This window comes from Canis aureus, chromosome 9 (assembly GCF_053574225.1).
Source record: "Canis aureus isolate CA01 chromosome 9, VMU_Caureus_v.1.0, whole genome shotgun sequence".
Classification (NCBI taxonomy): domain Eukaryota; kingdom Metazoa; phylum Chordata; class Mammalia; order Carnivora; family Canidae; genus Canis; species Canis aureus.
In genome coordinates, this window is record NC_135619.1 from 36,866,154 (window position 1) to 36,885,885 (window position 19,732).

General features: G+C 38.4%; 1 protein-coding gene across 8 annotated transcripts in view; it reads right to left on the reverse strand.

Annotated features, from left to right (window-relative positions):
• The window catches only part of ARMH4 (armadillo like helical domain containing 4), a 163,020-nt gene that overhangs the window by 92,736 nt on the left and 50,552 nt on the right, over positions 1-19,732 (reverse strand). For 6 of the 8 annotated variants that reach the window (XM_077909430.1, XM_077909436.1, XM_077909435.1 and 3 more), the window contains 3 exons: positions 18,135-18,389; positions 15,807-16,019; positions 12,929-13,018 (listed from right to left, as the gene is read on the reverse strand). In XM_077909430.1, the coding sequence (XP_077765556.1) occupies positions 12,929-13,018; positions 15,807-16,019; positions 18,135-18,389 (558 nt within the window). The remainder of the gene's footprint in view (positions 1-12,928; positions 13,019-15,806; positions 16,020-18,134; positions 18,390-19,732) is intronic. The other 2 variants (XM_077909433.1, XM_077909438.1) reach the window with 2 other exon arrangements.

Below are 19,732 nucleotides of genomic sequence, written 5' to 3' on the forward strand. Positions count from 1 at the left end.
AAGTACTGGATAAAAGGAAAGATGATCTTGTCCTCTGTTGTGTCACCAATGATGAGCACAGTGCTTGGCCATCAGGAGTGTTCAAAAAGTATTTGTTGAACAGATGGACAGGTGAATGAATGCATAAACAATGAACTAAATGCAGGTTTTTAACAATGGGGTACATCTAAAGAAACACAGAGTAACAATTAATAAACAATTAGTAAAACATTCTCCAAATAATCTTGCAGCAAGCACAAAGGCAAAATATAAGAACAACAGGTGTGGAGGTCACTTGATGGAATGAGCACTGAGTGCTAGATGCCACTGATGAATCACTAAATTCTATCCCTGAAACTAATAATACACTATATGTTAGCTAAATTGAATTTAAATTTTAAAAAATTTTTAAAAAGAACAATAGGTACAAAACAAACCGGAGTTGTATACATTAATTTTCCGTTCATAAAAACTAAAGAGAGGGCAGCCTGGGTGGCTCAGCGGTTTAGCGCCACCTTCGGCCCAGGGCGTGATCCTGGAGACCCGGGATCGAGTCCCACATCAGGCTCCCTGTGTGGAGCCTGCTTCTCCCTCTGCCTGTGTCTCTGACTCTCTCTCTCTTTCTCATGAATAAATAAATAAAATCTTAAAAAAAAAAAAAAAACTAAAGAGAAAGTCATCTGTATTTCAGCCAGTCTTTCAACTAGTTACACCCAAGAGCAACAATGATGTCATGAACAGCTCTGAACACAGAGGGCAATGATATGAAATAAATATTCAACAAATAATTGTGCCAAAAACCATAAGGAGACCACTGATCCAAAAAACTGAATCTAAAGGAAGAACTAAAATAAAATAAAATAAAATAAAATAAAATAAAATAAAATAAAATAAAGAACTCATTCAAATTATACTCCCATGTTGTATTTAAAGGTTACAGGGTAGAGCTTTCTGAGTTTGGTAATTCTATTTTCGCCTATTTTATTTTATTTTTTTATTTTATTTTCGCCTATTTGAATCCTAAATAAGCATGCAGACCAATATAAAACAAACACACACACACACACACACACACAAAAGGGCACCCCCGGTGGCACAGCGATTTAGTGCCGCCTGCAGCCCGGGGTCTGATCCTGGAGACCCAGGATCGAGTCCCGTGTCAGGCTCCCTGCATGGAGCCCGCTTCTCCCTCTGCCTGTGTCTCTGCCTCTCAGTCTCTCTCTCTCTCTGAATAAATAAATTTTAAAAAATACTTATTTAAAAAAAAAACAAACACGCACACACACACACAATTATTTCATATTAAAATAACACAGAAAAAGAAAAAAAAAATGAACCTCTAAAAGAAGGAACTGCTTTTGGTTTACCAGATATAACAGATACCAAGTAATAGTGATCAAAGACTTAAAAATTGTATTTCTCCTGGGAATCTCCAAAAAACACTGCAGTCCTGGTAAGAAAGGTTCACAGAGTTCAGCCTGAAAATTTCTTCAAGTTGTGTCTGTCACCTGGAATGGAAAGTACATCCTCACAACTAATGCTTCCTTATTCCCAGGATGACTTGACACGGATTACTTCATAACACCAAGGATTCGCAGTGACACTAACAGCAATCAAGTGGGCAATAATGACAGTTGAGTAAGCACCTCTAGTGACAGACAACAAATCCTCCCACCACTTCACACTATTCCCACTCCCAAGCACGACACACATTACATAAACTCCCTTTCGCTCTTGCTGAACCAGCACTAGCTAAGGGTGTCCCACTGCACTCAGGATGCCCAGTCTGGCATTGAGTGAGCTCCCTGGTCATGGACCTAATGGATTTTTTTCATAGTCTTCTTACTAAGATCAAGTCACATGTTGGCATGGCCACCGTTGAGAATTCTGACACCTAACAACAGTGAAAACCTGACAGGTGTCCGCCAAAAAAACGAACACAGGTGTTTGCAACAGGGATGCAGACGTGGTTCGAGGTCTCATTGTTGGGCTTGATGTGAACTGAAACTATAACATAAAAACTGTAAAACATCAAACAGAGATGTCAGGTAAGTGCCATACGGCTAAGAGACGCTCAATGATATCAAGCAGGGAGTGTGTCCACAGCTTCCACAGAGAAATGTCCTATTGCAAGTGGCAGGAAGAAAAAAAGATATGTCTAGACAGTATCCTCTTTAAGCCAATTTCACCTGTCTAGATACTCTGACAAAATCTCTTAACTGCTGTTTTATAACCCATAACAATACTTCGAACTTACACAGGGCTTTTCTTCCGAGGAGCTCAAAATGCTTTGCAGGCATTATCCTCTAAGCTTACACTGTCAGCTAAACAGAAAGCAAGCCTGATAAACTCTGTTTTACTTACAGCCCTCACAGCTGGTGATATAACTGCCTTGAGTGCTTAAATACCATAACAGAGCCTCAAATGGGTTTGTTGAGCCCAGAATTTTTGACTCTCTAGAACAGGCCTGTTGTATTTGTTGCAAACACTTCTGCCTAAGTTCACCAAAACCAAGAGTTTTACTTTCGTTCAGGACCAGAACTGTGAGTTAATTCCCAATGAATCCAAACAGAACATATATATGGAAGAAAAATTACCCCACGATCATGGCCTGAATAATCTGACTCTCCTCCAAAGTCCGGTTGCCATGAATTTAATAGGCAGTTCCTACCAAAGGTCTTCAGTTTCTCTCATTCCATTTTTATCACAGTTTAGACATTTTTAGATTTCCAGAAGCTACAGATGTTGCTAGCATTCCCAGAGTATTACTAATGAGGGGAACCTTGGTTGAGAATACATGATCCTGGGCAGCCCTGGTGGCTCAGCAGTTTAGCGCCACCTTCAGCCCAGGGCGTGATCCTGGAGACCAGGGATCGAGTCCCATATCGGACTCCCTGCATGGGGCCTGCTTCTCCCGCTGCCTGTGTCTCTGCCTCTCTCTTTCTCTCTCTCTCTCTCTCTCTCTCTCTCTCTGTGTGTGTGTGTGTGTGTGTGTCTCTCATGAATAAATAAATAAAGTCTTAAAAAAAAAAAAGAGAGAGAGAATACATGATCCCAATAATGGAGACAGGAAGAATTTCAACAGTAATACTTGTACTCAACATAACCTGTCTCTCCCTGTTTAACAGGAAGAAGAGCATCTTACCTGTACACTCTGTCTCTTTGGAAAAGTAATAATCAATTTGAATCATCATCTTTTAAGTGTCAAACTTTTCTTTTTAGTGGCCCTTTTCTTTCCTTTACAATGTTTAAAATTAAATCTAAGGTAAATTAGGGCACATGAAGAAGAGAAAGAATATCATGGAAAAAACAGGGCAGATGCTGAGTACATATTAGCCTTTCTCCCACTTCCCCCTTAAAGGGAGTTGCTTGGACACATCCCAGTAGCATATTTCTAAAAAAAGAAACATATGGGGGCACCTGTGTGGCTGAGTCGATCAGATGTCCAACTCTTGGTTTCAGCTCAGGTCATGGAGCCCCACAATGAGTTCTGCACGCTCAGTGGGAGGTCTGATTTAGATTCTCTCTCCTTCTCCCTCTGTCCCTTGCCCACCACCCCCACCCTGCTTGCATGCTCATTCTCTCAGATAAATAAATAAATAAAATCTTCTAAAAGGACAAAAAATAGCTTTTTCCTCTGGGCTGCCAACATGCCATCCAGACAGAGGAAGACCCGGAAACTTTGGGGCCACATGAGCCATGGCCATGGCCGCATCGGCAAGCACTGGAAACACCCAAGAGGCCAGGGGAATGCTGGTGACGTGCATCATCACAGGATCAACTTCGACAAATATCACCCAGGTTACTTTGGAAAAGTCGGTATGAGACATTACCACTTAAAGAGGAACCAGAGCAAAAAAAAAAAAAAAAGAAAGAAAGAGGAACCAGAGCTTCTGCCCAACTGTCAACCTTGATAAAGTGTGGACCTTAGTCAGTGAGCAGACACAGGTAAACGCTGCCAAAAACAAGACTGGAGCTGCTCCTATTATCAATGTGGTGCGATCAGGCTACTACAAAGTTTTGGGAAATGGAAAGCTTCCAAAACAGCCTGTCATCGTGAATGCCAAATTCTTCAGTAGAAAAGCTGAGGAGAAGATAAAGGGTGTTGGGGGCGCCTGCGTTCTAGTAGCTTGAAGCCACATAGGGGGAGGTTCATTAAATGCTAACAAGTGAAAAAAAAATAAAAAATAAAAAGACAAAAAATAAATAAAATAAAAGAAGAAATATTTGTCGGCATGTGTTTTCCTGGCAATTTCTATACAAATATAATCAAAAGCCATCATAACAATATGGTTTCCACACTTAACTATCACTAAGTGAAACAATGGGGATGGCACTGCTTTTATTTTCCGGACCTTTATTTTTTTAACTTGGACATCAAAATGGATACAAAACTGGAAAGCCAGGAAAGAAAAAATTAAACTTGTTTTGAGGATATGAAACAAATCTCCAGCAGATGGCTCTCTGGTATCATAAGGGATGGAGGAGCCCCAGAAGCATCTGAAGTTCTTCATGTCCACCAAATTCAGCAGCTCACAATGTAAAGCTGACTCAAAATTTATGGAATTACATGACATTTCTAAAATCTTAAGTATTGCTGCCAATTCAGTGCTTTCACATTTTCTCATGTAACACTGGATATGTACAATAGAATATATATATAATATTTATTTTATTAAGCCTAATAATGAATTGAATCCCAGAGAACTTAAGAATTGGAATATTCCAGGGTACCTGGGTGGCTCAGAGGTTGAGCATCTGCCTTTGGCTCAGGTCATGGTCCTGGGATGGAGTCCTGCATCCTGCATCAGGCTCCCCAGAGGGAGCCCTGCCTCACTCTCCCTCTGCCTATGTCTCTGCCTCACTCTTTGTGTCTCTCATGAATAAACAAATAAAATCTTAAAAAAAAAAAAAGGTGATAACAACAACAAGCAGGACAAGTCAAGTAGCAAGCACATCAATTAAACAAGATAATGGTCCTAAAACCATCCACTCCATCATTCATCATTTACCCAATGCCTGGAACCCACATGCCAATGCGGATACAAGATAGAAAGACCTGACTCTGCCCACCTGCCCTGAAGGAGGTCTAGAAAACTCTTTAAGAGCACAAACTGATGATCAGCTGCTGGGAAGATAGACTCTTTTTGGGTGTCCATACTAGTAAAAATGAAATGGCACCCTCTCTAATTTTTTCCCACTCATTTTCCTCCTTTCCTTTATAATTCCTTTCACTATTTCTTTTTTTTTAAGACTTTATTTATTTATTCATTAGAGACCCAGAGACAGAGAGAGACAGAGAGAGAGGCGGAGACACAGGCAGAGGAAAAAGCAGGCTCCATGAAGGAGCCCAATGTGGGACTCGGATCCCGGGACTCCAGGACCATGCCCTGGGTCAAAGGCAGGCACCAAACCGCTGAGCCACCCAGGGATTCCCCCCTTTCACTATTTCTTATATTGTGACAAAACATGAGAGGCTCCTAACTCTGGGAAATGAACAAAGGGTAGTGGAAGGGGAAGTGAGGGGGGGATGGGGTGACTGGGTGATGGGCACTGAGGAGGGCACTTGACGGGATGAGCACTGGGAGTTATATTATATGTTGGCAAATCAAACTTCAATTAAAAAATTTTAAAAAATGAAATGGGATAGGTAAACATGTGGACTGACTGCCAACACTTAAATAAGAATATGTCACATAAAAATCAACATTTTTAGCTTATCCTGAAAAACTTGCAAGATCTAGCATCACTGAGCTCACATACTCCTCCTGGCAACAATATGAGCAAGATGTGTCCAGATCAGAGGGAGTATGTGCAGTAGTACCACACTTACCAATCCCTACTGTCTTAGGCACCTTCCTCTTTGCTTACTTACATTGTCTACCTGGCCACCCAAGGTTGCATGGAGAAGATGTGAATATTTCATTCCAACTATTCATACATAGTATTAAATGATAAATGATACATGGTTTTAATTGATAAATGATCTTAAAAAATCATATTTATTATGCATTTACTCCAGGTCATGCAAGCATTTACTACACAAAAATCTCATTCTATTCTTACAATAAGAAATAGGAATATAAATAGCCCTACTTTACACAGATAGGAAAACTGAAGTCTAAGGAAATTAAACAATTTGGTCAAGATCACAATGCATACTCATGACAGAGCAAAGATTTAAATGCACGTATGTCCATGCAAGTCCAGAAGCAGAACTATTTTCCACTAGTCTATACTGCTCTTCAGTGGGGACTGGGTGGTCTGAGAGGCTTCATAAAGGAGGATGAGTTTGAGCTGAACTGTTTCTATTTTTCCTTCCTATCCTCTTTTAACTTCATAGCTTTCTGTTATAGAGTAAATAATAGTACTAACTATTATTTATTACAAAATGCGATAATGCCTATTTTCATACAGGTTTATTTCTTGTAGAGTGAGAACAGTGTTATATTGCCTAGACACGAATCATGCCATGCTTTTAACAAAGATGGGATTTTCCTTTGAGGGAGGGGTAGTGTCAATCATGATAGTTGTCTGGTTGTCAATTGCCTAGGGATTAAACCTACAAAGCAGGGCAGATAATATGTATGTGGGAATAGGGATTCCCTACTTGGTGGTGGTCCCTAGAGGAAATTTACATCTTGCTCTTGGCTCTTCCATGTTGGGGTAGGGATGAGGAGGACAAAAGGAAGTTATCCTCTGTATAGGAAACAAGCCAAAAGCTGAGAAGCCAGAAAGCCTAGCAAGGTGCTTGAAAACTGTTCTAGTACTTTGGATATAGAATATAAAAAAAACTTCTCAGAGTATGGAATGGGTCAGGACCTGGGAGCCCTGAGAACTTTTTAGCTAAGATAAGATAAGAGAAATTTGTATGTTGTGAGTCTAATTCACTTTGTGTTTCTATTATTTTCTTGGTTTATTTGCTTTGTATTCCCTCAGGTTTGAGCCAAGTTTTTTTTTTTTTTTTAATTTCTACTAATTTCAATTGAAATAAGTGACAGGGTTTTCACTTATGTTCGAGCTGGAGTTTTAATAGGATATAGGACCCCTCAGGGAACACGTGAAGCAGATACCCTGAGAAAACTGAGGGATCAATGTCAGGCCTTTTGCCCACCTCCTTCTCATAATAAAGCATTGGAAATTCTTTACACATTTTTTATAGAAAAAAATTTCCATAGAGTATTTTGTTTGGAGATATCAAACAATGTAAAAGGAGGTAATATGGCTGAAGAAGAAAAGGCACTGGTAAATTTAAGCCAAATCAATGTAACTCTTTCAAGACATTTGCAATGTTTCCAAGTGTGAACATTCTTAAAATCTTGTAAGGCCATTCAAATTGATGCATTATATTTTTATCCTAATCTTTTCCTTTGGGGTTATGTATACATTTAAGTGATAAGAGGTAGTCTGATGTCAAAACAACTTCACGATTATGAATACAGCCTGATAATGTTCAGTTGATAATATCCTTATGTTATTTTATACACTGTTAAGGTTTGTGATTGTTTGTATTCCAAAGCAATAAGATTATCATGTTCACACTAGTAAAAGAACAGTCATGCCTAGCCTCGAGAAAGCATGCCTGTTAAAAATGCCTTAATTTTCTGCAAACATCTAAAATGCCTTTGAAACCTCCACAGCCTATCATGTGGTTATAAGCCACGTTTGCTTCAACAACTACACAAAATCACCAAACATAGAAAGCCCCATTTGGACCAGTCCTCACAAGGATTCTCAACCTAGGAGTACGAGCCCAGATGAATTACTCAAAACCAATCCTTTTGCCTGGGTTCTGAACATTCTCCTCAAGAGAGACATGGTGCAGTTTCCTATAAATCAAGTATTTGTTAGCCTGAGACTGAGCATGTGATTGCCTCTTCTACATTGAAAAGCAGTTGCTTCTGTTATTAAAAACTATTCTTGGGGCACCTGAGTGGCTTAGTTGGTTAAGCGCATCAGACTCATGACTTCATTCATCTCAGGTCACGATCTGAGGGTTGTGAGATCATCAGGTTCAGTGGGGAGTCTGCTTCTCTCTCTTTACCTCTCTCTCTCCATCTGCTCCTCTCCCCTGCTCTCTCTCTCTCTCTAAAATAAATAATCTTTCTTAAAAATTATGAAAGAGGGACGCGTGGGTGGCTCAGTGGTTGAGCGTCTGCCTTCAGCTCAGGGCATGATCCTGGAGTTTCGGGATCGAGTCCCACATCGGACTCCCTGAGTGGAGGCTGCTTCTTCCTCTGCCTTTGTCTCTGCCTCTCTCTCTCTCTTTCTGTGTCTCTCATGAATAAATAAATAAAATATTTTTAAAAAGCTATGAAAGAAACTATTCTTAAGAAATAGTTCATCTAACTAAAAAGCCAAATTAGCAAATTATGCTTGATTACATGTCTTTAAACTGATTACTAGTGTGGTATACATGGTATCTATTCAACATCCTTTACAATGTTTTCTACATTTTTGGGTTTGTCATCAATTATTTTTTTTATAAATATTAATAGAACAATGAGTACATATATGTATACAAATATATACACCTACACACACACACACACACACACACACGACTCACAAACATATCAATTCCTTATTTCTCTAAACTGAGGCTAAGCTCTCATTCCTAATTCTCAGAGTTCTTTTTTTTTTCTGTAATTTGTTGTGTGATACTTTCCCACTTTCTACAATGTATTTCTGTTATTTATATATGTCTTAACTCTTCTACTAACTTTTATGCAAGATCCACTCCCATTTCTTCTTTTTACTATCTGAATCACCAAATACTTGCTAAATGTGCACATAAATGAATGAACAGAAACTCTGAATATACATAAGGCTAAATAAATCCTTTCCTCATCCTGAGCTATGATGTAAAATTTCATGTGTGTCTAAGGGTGAACTTTACTAAGCAGTACTAACTTTCTACTTTCTAGTGTTGGGCAACAAAGGTTCCAAAAAAAGGATAACATCAGCTCTAGAATAATTTTTGCTTAATTGTGATTATACTGATAAATGAATTCCTTATGATAAGATAGCATACTAGAAAACTTAGAGTGAGAATCAGTTATCTTTCTTCAACAGCAGAATTTATAAGCAAAGCTATAGGGTAATACATCATAAGAATGATTTTAAATATTTCTGAAATACCACTGGCTATGTGAGCATTAGTACCAAACCTGGGATAACCATTCTGCTTGCTAAGTAATTGACTGTACTAACATACGGTACTTAAGAACAGAGATCTATCATAAATACCAGAAAAAGGATGATGACTTCAGGACAAAACAACAAAGTGACTTACTATAAGAGGTAATCAATTACTGAAATCACCCCAGCAAGTCTGTGTTTTGTAATCTGTCATGTAATATATATGAAAATGATCCAAAGATAAAAACAAGTTTTAAAAAATGGCAATCATGTGAGATTTTTTCCTGTGTTCTTGTTAATGGTCATAAAATTTTTAATTTTTATTAAATTTCCATTGCTTTTGCCAGAACAAGCATGGAGGGGAGAATTCAGCATTTAATCTGCCAAATCAGGTCATCACTAATAATCAAACCAAGGGCATATTCCATCAAATACTCTTTTCCTCATCCTCCCCATTTGTATATCATGAAATCCAAAGCATTTCCAAGAACAAAGGCCAAAACTTGTACCCATCCTTAACACAATTAGAGCAAACATCCCTAACTTCTTACTGTAATATCACAAGTAATGGTGGACAACAGTTCAAATTCACTCCTTACTTGATCTTTCTTATTATATTTCACTGAGCAGCACCCAAAGGTAAATCATAAACTGAGGTTCATAAATATGGTGTCAAGATGACATTTTGAATATTCTGTCTCATTTATCCATTCTAGCTGCCTCCTGAGTGGAAAAGTTACATGAGAATTGAGAAAATAACAGGAGTGCATACCAGGAAAGGAGTGCATACCAGGAAGACCAAAAACATTGATTTTGTGAATAAAATGCAAGTAAAAAGCAAACACTTCTCTCATAAACTCTATACAAGTTCTTAAGTACCCTCAATGGAGCTATTAAAGAAAAACATCTCTGACATTTTTCCACAATGCCACTTAAAGAATACACATCCCAATTCATTTCTGATTGACCAATAAAAAAATAAAGCATCTTGACTTCAGTAGCAACTATGAGGCCGCCAGACTGAAAGAAGAATCATTCAGTCATCTGAATAAAGATATGCTTTTCCAACATGACTCTCTTCTGAAATTCCTACATTATCAGCAGAGAGAATCCTAGGACAAAGAGAACTAAGAATTCCAAATAAGAAAGGAGAGAGAACACCACTGTTTCTGCAGCAGAAGAAATTAAAAAGTGTTACAAATATATAATGGAAATGCTCTCAGAGGACTGTAGAAAACATCCATGAAATTAAATACACACATACACAGACACACACACAATCACCAAGGCAGGAAAATGGATGTCACCAAAATAGATTAAACAACAAACAACATGACAATGACGGCTTTCTGCCCTATGTGTGCTGCCTTGCTGGAAAAAGATGTCAAAAATGCAATTTTTGAAACCTAAATATAAGGACAGCTAAAATGATCTTCAAAAAAACAAGGGAAAAAAACTTGTCAGGAAAGAAAAAAATTAAAGTTAAATGATCTATTTGGTCTTATTTTTAAAAAATCAAGATGCTAAAGAAAGGTTAAACATGACTTCCCTGTTGGACACTAAGAATTAAAAATCTGTTTAAAAAGGTAATGTTACATGCTTACCTATATCATACATTGTAAGTTAAAAAAAAACAAAAAAACAAAAAAAACATGGTAATTCTCCAGCAAGTCAATTACTATGAGTTTGTTTGATAAACCCCATGATGAATGGGCCTTTGGAAACATGAGGAAATGGTAACTGTCTGGGATACTGGCACTAGATTATACAGCCCCAACACTCAGCCTATTTACAGAAAGACATGAAGTAGGATCAGTCACATCAAGAATTCACCTTCTCCAGCCCAGGGATCCTGGTATTTCTTCTTCTCTTACAGAAGAGCAATAAATTAACCCAGAGCAATCTTGAGAGAATCCAAGCAAATTCATGATGTTCCCAAGTCTGTCTGGTCAGCATCATGACGAGTACCAAGCAGCCTCCCATTTCCCATTAGCAGGAAGGCTCAGATACTGAATTTCAGCCATTAAGGGAGGAAGTCTGGGGGTGTGAGTAAGGATTACCAAATCCTACTCTCAAGAAATCTTTGTTTTTGAACTCTTACCTCTCGCATGTACTTAGATCCTAGTACTTGGTACAATAAACCCACAATTGATTTTTTTTCTGAATATTGAATTATTAAAGCAATAACCTGCTACCCTACAGAATTATTGTTACAATTATGCAGCACAGATAAATTTCTATCTTCTGTGGGAATACAAGAGAGCCTAAAATAAGTTTGATTTATTTAGAGTAAATAGATATCCTCAATTGGATTTCTAAAATATAGAAAGCAGAAGTGGCTCAGTCGGATGAGTAACCAACTCTTGGTTTCAGCTCAGACCATGGTCTCACGTGCCGTGGAATGGAACCTACCAGGAGCTCCAAGCTCCAAGGGGAATCTGCTTGAAGATTCTCTCCCTTGCTCCTCCCCTGACTTCTGCATACACATGTACTAGTGCGCTCTCACTCTGTCTCTAAAATAAATGGATCTTTAAGAAAAAAAAGCAAGCAGAACTTCTTTAAGTTCTTTAAGAAATATTGAAAAACCTAGTCCATTTGTTATTAGGGTTAAAATATTCTAAAGACAGTTAACCCAGATAAAAAAAATTCCAAGCAAATTTTCATAAGTAATCAGATATTGTTAAGTTCTCATTTTGGAGCAGAGAAATACATTAATATTCACCAAAAAAGGATATCAATCTATACAGAGATCATGTCCAAATACTCATTTACGTGGTTATACATACGCAACTAACTTGCCATATCCTATTTTGAATAAAAAATTAGAAGACTTTTGTCATTTTTATATTTCAAATATGATAAATGCAGCCCAAGTAGAGTTATGCCTGAGATAAATATAATGCATTTTTTATCACCCTGAAAACCTGTATTCCCTAAAAAAAAAAAAAAAAAAGGTACAGAGAAGTAGTGTATCAGGCAAAGTGACAGATAAACCATTATCCCTTCAAAAATCACACCACATTTTTGCTGACAAGGTAAAACACCTACCGAAATAGGCACAAGGCAGTATACAATTATAGAGGCAGAAACAGAAATGTAAAACACACCGAAACTTCTCCTGCTCTACCGATGCACATCTCTCAAGTGGGTGTTGCAGAGCCAGAGCACGTCCACCTTCAGAGCCCACTGGCAAACTTCTCAGAAGCAGACCCCAGTTATGTACTGAGTTGCATCCCCACAAAAAAATATATACATATATATATACTTAAATATATCCTGCCACACTTGTGAATGTGACCTGACTCGAAAATAGGATATTGGCAGATATAATCTAGTTAAGATGAGGTGATTGGGATGAGTCCTAATACAGTGGATGGTGTTCTTGTAAGAGCAGGGAAATTTGGGCAGAGAGAACACTCAGGGATAAGAGCCAGGTGAGCATGGAGCCACGCATTGCAATTATGCTATCACAAGCAAAGAAACTCAAGAGGCCACCAGAAGCTAGAAGAAGCAAGGGATGATCCCCCTCTAGAGGCACTGGAAGGAGCGTGGCCCTGCCTACACCTTGATTTCAGACTTCCAGCCTCCAAAACTACTGAAAAAATTTCTGTTGTTTTACGCCATCCAGTTTGCAGTATTTCACTACTGCAGCCCTAGAAAACACTAGACAGTGATTACGTTGTAGAAACGTAGGAGACAAAGGAGACAAAGACGACAGGGTGCCAAGTAGATACAAATTGAGGTTCATTTGAGCCATTAATTATCCCTGAAATGATAAATATTCAGAAATTTCCACAAAGGTTCTTACTTCTTGGTTGTCTGCTGTCTAATAAATGCAAGTCTTGCTCATATCCCATTGAGAAAACTATTTCATTCTCTGGAGAAGTGCTTCTGTCCCCTAGTGGGAAAGAAGATACCAAAATAGCATAGGAGTTTCATAAGATAATTAAATAAACACACATCTTTAACTGGAGAACTGGATGTCATCTGTTAATTCATCACAGAGATTCAAACTTGAATGGCCGGTAACCTGACATAGCACAAGCCATTGTTCTGGGTAAGAATAAACTATCTTCCTTTGGGTATAATCCTAGGATAGAATTTAAATCCTTCATCCAAAAGCTCTCAAGGTGTGCTTACATTCCTGGGCAAGGTGGAAAAACATGCACTGAAACTAGAGACCTCCAATACAATCAGGAGTCTAGCAGGCTTAACTGTTTAAATAAGCTAGTCCAGAGGAGTAGATGCACCAGCATAAAACTAATCATGACATTATTAACGTACACTAATTAAACATAAATGGTACATCCTAGAATCTAGGAGAAAAAGTGTGCTCATTCAAAATCTTATCTTAAGCCCAAAAATGTAACAGAAAGAATATTTTTAAACCAAAAATGTCTTTCATAAGCCTTGACGAGAATCATAATCTAGATCAAAAACTGACAAAATAGATTCTCAAAAAGAAGCTGGAACTGAACTGTGTAGAAGAAAAGCACTAAAACTCCAGGACATCTTAGGCAAGTCAAAAAAATTCTCACATATTTCAATGCAACTGCCATCATCTACTAAATTTAGAAAATTATTGCAGTTTCACAAGTATGGATTACTCACAAATATATTTTTTTCCCTCTGATTTAATGAGCTCTGCTGGGTAAAGCTGTCATCTCTAACTCAGGTTAATTTGGGGGAACCTGCTTTTTCCAGATGGCATCAAGGAGAGCAGGCAGCTAAAAGGAGATTAATCTCAAAGTTATATGGGTTTTATCTCAATGTGGAGTGCAAGACCTGTTAGCCTCTGAGCTTGCTTTGATCCATTTCTTAAACCGCCATTCTACCATGGAGTTCTCCAGAATACTCCTAGAATGTCATGTTTCTCTGCCAGAAAACTGCCAGTGTTACCCAGAAAGTCTGGGATAGAATCTGCAGCAAACCTAGCTGAACCACCTTCCCTGCTCGACAGGAGACAAAATATCAAAGAACAGCACATCTTCTGTCTTTACTGCATCAGAACTATGGCTAATTTGCTATGCCCAAAAGCCTACCTGTCTTCTAGATTAGTTTTAGAAACTCAGGATTACAAATCTCTGGACATTCTTCACTTCCCACCAGAAACTGTTCGCCTGCTAAAATGCTGATTAATTAAATGACCTTTCATCATATTTCCAGTCTTCTTAGTTGTGGATGTGCAGCTGTGCTCCAGGCATCTTCTTCATGCTCACAGCCAATGTCTTGGAAAGTTTCATTTGGCATGTATTTCTCCATCTCAACAGGTGAAGAGACTGCCCCTCTTCAAAGACTATAACATCCTAACCCAGAAATGTTCATAAAGGAAAAAAACCATGGTGCCTGGGTGGCTTAGTCAGTTAAGCATCTCCCTTCAGCTCGGGTCATGATCACAGAGTCCTAGGATCAAGTCCCATGTAAGGCTCTCTTCTCAGTAGGGAATCTGCTTCTCCCTCTCCCTCTGCCCCATCCCCTCTCATTCTCTTCTCTCTCTCTCTCTTAAATAAATAAAATTAAATTAAAAAAAAAGAAAGTAAAGAGGGAAAAAAACAAGCACTAACAATCAGAGCAGTGCTGTGAAAATACAGTCCACATTAAAACTTCCACCTAAGAAAATGTGGTGGGGAAACTCAAATTTTCCATTTAAACCAGTATTCTTGGGACGCCTGAGTGGCTCAGCAGTTGAGCGTCTGCCTTTGGCCCAGGGTGTGATCCTAAAGTCCCACATCAGGCTTCCTGCATGAAGCTTGCTTCTCCCTCTGCCTCTGTGTGTGTGTGTGTGTGTCTTTAGTGAATAAATAAATAAAATCTTTAAAAATAAATAAATAAACAAAAAAACAAACAAACCAATATCCTCAGTCGAGCCTGCAGATCTAACTCATCTAAAGCACTCTTTAAAAATGTGGATGCCAGATTGATCCTTCACCAACTGAATCAGAAGCACTGGAAGGAATCAGGCATTAGGGATTTTTTAAAAGCTTTCCAATGTGATCCTTATGTTCACCTGTAGTTAAGAACTACTGATCTAGACCAGAGGTCAGCAAGCTTTTTCAGTAAAGGGCCATATTGTCAATGTTTTAGGCTTTGTGCACATTCAATCTCTGTGACAACTACTCCAACTCTGTTGATCTGGCACAAAAGTAGCCACAGATAAGATGTAAATGAGCAAGTGCAGCTGGGTCCCAATACAGCTTTATTTAGGAACACTGAAATTTGAATTTTATTTAACTTCTACATGTCACAAAATATTATTCTTCCTTTAATTTTTTCAATCATTTAAAAATGTAAAGATCTTTTTTTTAATGATTTTATTTATTCATAGGAGACACACAACAGAGAGAGAGAGAGAGAGAGGCAGAGACACAGGCAAAAGGAGAAGCAGGCTCCATGCAGGGAGCCCTATGTGGGACTCAATCCCAGGTCTCCAGGATCAGGCCCCGGGCTGAAGGTGGTGCTAAACCGCTGAGCCACCCAGGCTGCCCCTAAAGATCTTTTTTTTTTTTTAACTTGAGATCATACAAAAATAGATAGCAGGCCAGCTTTAGCCAGGCCACAGTTTACTGACCTCTGATTTATACTGTGGATGGAAATCACATTTCTCCTTAATCTTTTCTCAGAAACAACATTTGCTCAGTGACTCACTCCATTGGTTCTAGAAAAGATCCCCTTCAAATCATTGGTACCTTCAGATTCAAGTTGGTCCAGGCCAAATGAGGCAGCTGTATTAACTTGGCTAATGGATGGGACAGCGGTTCTTCTCTCCGAGGACGTCTCAGAATCAGGAAGCGCTGGGAAAAGGCTGGGTGCTTCCTCCATTATTCCAGGAGGAGTCACTGGAGAGCCCCAAACTGGTGTGAATAATTCCTCGTTTGGCCCTGTGACAGTGTCCATTAGATCTGTCAAACACAAGAGATGGGACTTGACCCAAAGATGATCATTAGTAGAACTGTATACATGTCTTTTTGCCTTTTAAGAAAGAAATGTGTAATACCAGTATCTTATATACTACTGTATAAGTAGTAGTATTAGTAGTATCTAAGTCTGGACTTAGACAAGCTTCCCCTTCCCAGTGTGCATCAATCCAGCTACGCAAGGTAAACATTCTACTGTCCAGGGAAATGTATTGTCTCAAATTGATTTCCCATGTATTCTACTGATAATATTACAGATTTTGCAAGATTTTATATAATTTACTGCCAAAGGTAGAAAATTTAACAAGAAAAGTATTAAAATACATGCCAAAGACTACTTTTAAAAATCAAGTCATAGACTAAGGGTATCAGTGTCTAGAATATGCTCAATTTCAAAGCAGCCAATTTAGCCCCAGGTTTTCCCAAATATAAAAAGCTCTAGCATAGTATTATTTGGCATGTCTGGTAGATCATCAGAATCTCCAAAGTAATTTTTTAGAAGTCAATTTTCATGCTTTCCACACATCCCAACTTACTGAATCAGAATTTTCTTGGTGGTGAAGCCTGAAAAACTATTTTTTAAAGTTCCTAAGACATGGATCCAGACTCTCACAGACATTGCTATGTTAGGAGTATAAATTGGTGCAACTACTTTAGAAGATAGTTAGGCATTGCCCCCTAAAGTCAAACATTCATATCTAGAGCCCAGCTCTAGGTATTTAACCAAAAGAAACCCCTGGGTGTGTATAACGGGGACTATGTATGAGAATATGCATGGCGTCAATCAATGTTCACAACAGCCAAATCTGGGGAACCTGGGTGGCTCAGTTGGTTAAGCATCTGCCTTCGGATCAGGTCATGATCTCAGGGTCCTATGATCAAGCCCCACATTGGGCTCCTTGCTCCTCCCCCTCCCTCTCTCTGTGTGCTCTTTCTCTCTCTCTCTCTCTCTCTCTCTCTCTCTCTCAAATAAACAAATAAATAAATAAATCTTTAAAAAAAAATCGCCAAACCTGGAAATGACCCAAATACAAATTGCTAGGAGAGACTGGATGAAGATTAGATGAATAAATTGTGATCTCATCTCATAGTGGAATATTATAAACAGTCAAAACAAAAGAACTGCAGTAAGTGAATCTCAGCCATAGACTATTGAGTAAACCAATTAAGTACCAAAAGGGCTATCTGCAGAATGATACTGTTTTGATAAAGTTAAAAACTACTAAATTTTTTTAATGCGTAATTTTAAGCATAAACGCAGATACAGCAAAACTAAAATAAAAGGAAACCAAGGAAATGAGATACACAAGATTCAGAATGACAGTTAACAGTCAGAGGAAGAGGCTGAGGTGGGAAGGGTGAGGGGTTATGTGTAGGTTACTGACCAGGCCCTAGAGTTTTTGTTTTGGAGGGTCAGGATTAGGAGATATTTATTACTTTTTAAAAATAACTCAGTTAATAAATAAAAGTAGGCTTTACTTAGACCAATAATGAGACAGAGACATGAGGTCCAAAAATAATAATTAAATAATAATAATTTTTATAATTTCCAGATGATGCTTATGATCACCAAGATATGAAAACTTTGCTATCCTTAAGATATCAGAGCATTTGTGGGCCTCCTATAGAGACAGCACTCTGTATACATTATTTTGAATCCTTAAAATAACTTGTAAGATAAGCTGGGCATTATTTAAAGATGCACAAACCAAGCTTGGAGACATTTAAGAGACCTGTTTGAGGCCACAATACATGTGAGGGCCAAAGCTGGGATTGCAATTGAGGTCCTGTTTTCACTTCACCCTCTGGCTTCTAGCAGCCAGAGCTGTCAGACAAGGAGAGAGTTCTCAGGAGGTCTGGCCTTCACAGGCCCCAGTGGTGAGCCACCAGGAAATTCTACTTGGGAACTAACCCCTCATCCTTTTAGGCTTTGCCACATCTCTCCAAATAGAGTTCACCCATCTTTTCTATTCATTCTCCAGATGAGATCTGTGTGGAAACCCTATGGATAGGAGCTAAGTGCCACACTCACTCCATTCCTTATAACTCAGAAAAATCTCCCTCTAAAATTCTGAGTCCAAGATTCCCCTGCTTACAAACCTTCCAGAGCAGAAGTAACTTCGAAAGACAGAGGCACAGCTGTAGTTGAAACTGTAGTGGACAGAGGCTCCCATCTCCTCGACAGCTGAGTAACAGCAGGAACACCAGATGTGGTGAAGGGGGAATCTTTTCCTTCCTCAGTGTTACCATTTTCTCCAGCAACCTCAAGGGTAAAAACCTGCTGCTCTTGTGTTGCCAATGATAAAGTGGCTTCTGGTTCTTGAACAGCTGTTGTCATCTCTTGAGTGATGATGTCTTAAAAGGGGGGAATACAATATTTTAAAATAGACAAATTCCCTATACCTTAAAATGTCACTCTATAATTAATAATTTGAAAAAAAAAGAAGATAGCTATTTCAGGGTACGGGAAGGCAAATGGATTGCCCAGATACAAAATGTCAGCAAATAAATGTTTTCAGTGTTGCTGCTTTCAGGAGCAATGAATCAATCTAAGACAGAGATAAAGAAGTTAATATATAAAGCATAAAATAAAATCCAAAACAAAATAGGAAGATCAACAATTGAGCTCCTTTTTGTGAATATCAACACAACCAGTTTGTTAAGAAATAAATTATACAGTTCTAAATTATATTTAAAATTTCTCAGCATATATATATATATTAATTTTCACATTTGCATTTCTGAAGAGGAAAGTTACTATTTTCAATAAAGGAATAATTATTACAATAACTAATGTTTATTGAGTTTCTATTATATGCTTTAACACATGTATTTCTATTATATGCTATATACACACACACTGCTGTGTATATGATGTTATTTTATCTTCTAAATGTACTAAGGGGAGGTAGGTACTAATATCATTCCATGGAAGCCATATATCATAGCAGTCAAAAATGCAGGCTCTAGCACTAGAGTGGTGCTCAGCTGAGCATTTGACTCTTGATTTTGGCTCAGGTCATGATCCTAGGGTCCTTGGAATTGGCAGGGATTCTGCTTGAGGATTCTCACCCTCTCCCTCTGCCCCTCTACCCACTTCTCTCTCTTGCTTTCTAAAATCAATAGATAAATCTTTTTAAAAAATAGTAGTATCTATATCATAGAGCTGTTATAAAGAGATAACACATGTAAAGGACACCTGTGTGGCTCGGTTGGTTGGGCGACAGACCCTTTGTTTTAGTTCAGGTCATGATCTCAGGGTCCTGATACAGAGCCACTCCTCGGGCTCTGTGATCAGCTCGGAGTCTGCTCGAGATTCTCTCCCCCTCTCTCTCTGCTCCTCTATCCCAGCTCGCACGTGTGCACTCACTCTCTTTTTCTCTCTCTCAAATAATTAAATAAGTAAATAAAATAGATAACACATGTAAAACACTTAGCACATACCCCAGTACTTGTATAAGTATTCAATAAATATCAGCTATTATTATCCCATTTTACAGACAAATTATGTTTAGAGAAGCTACATAGTTAGTGCTCTTAACCACTGTGCTAACTATGCTGTCAGTAACAATGGATGAGCGGATAAAGAAGATGTGAGATACACACACATACACAGTGGAATATTTTTGAGCCCTGAGAAAGAAGGAAAACCTGTTGTTGCCCAAGAAATAACTTGAAGTGGCCTCTGTAGAAGATTT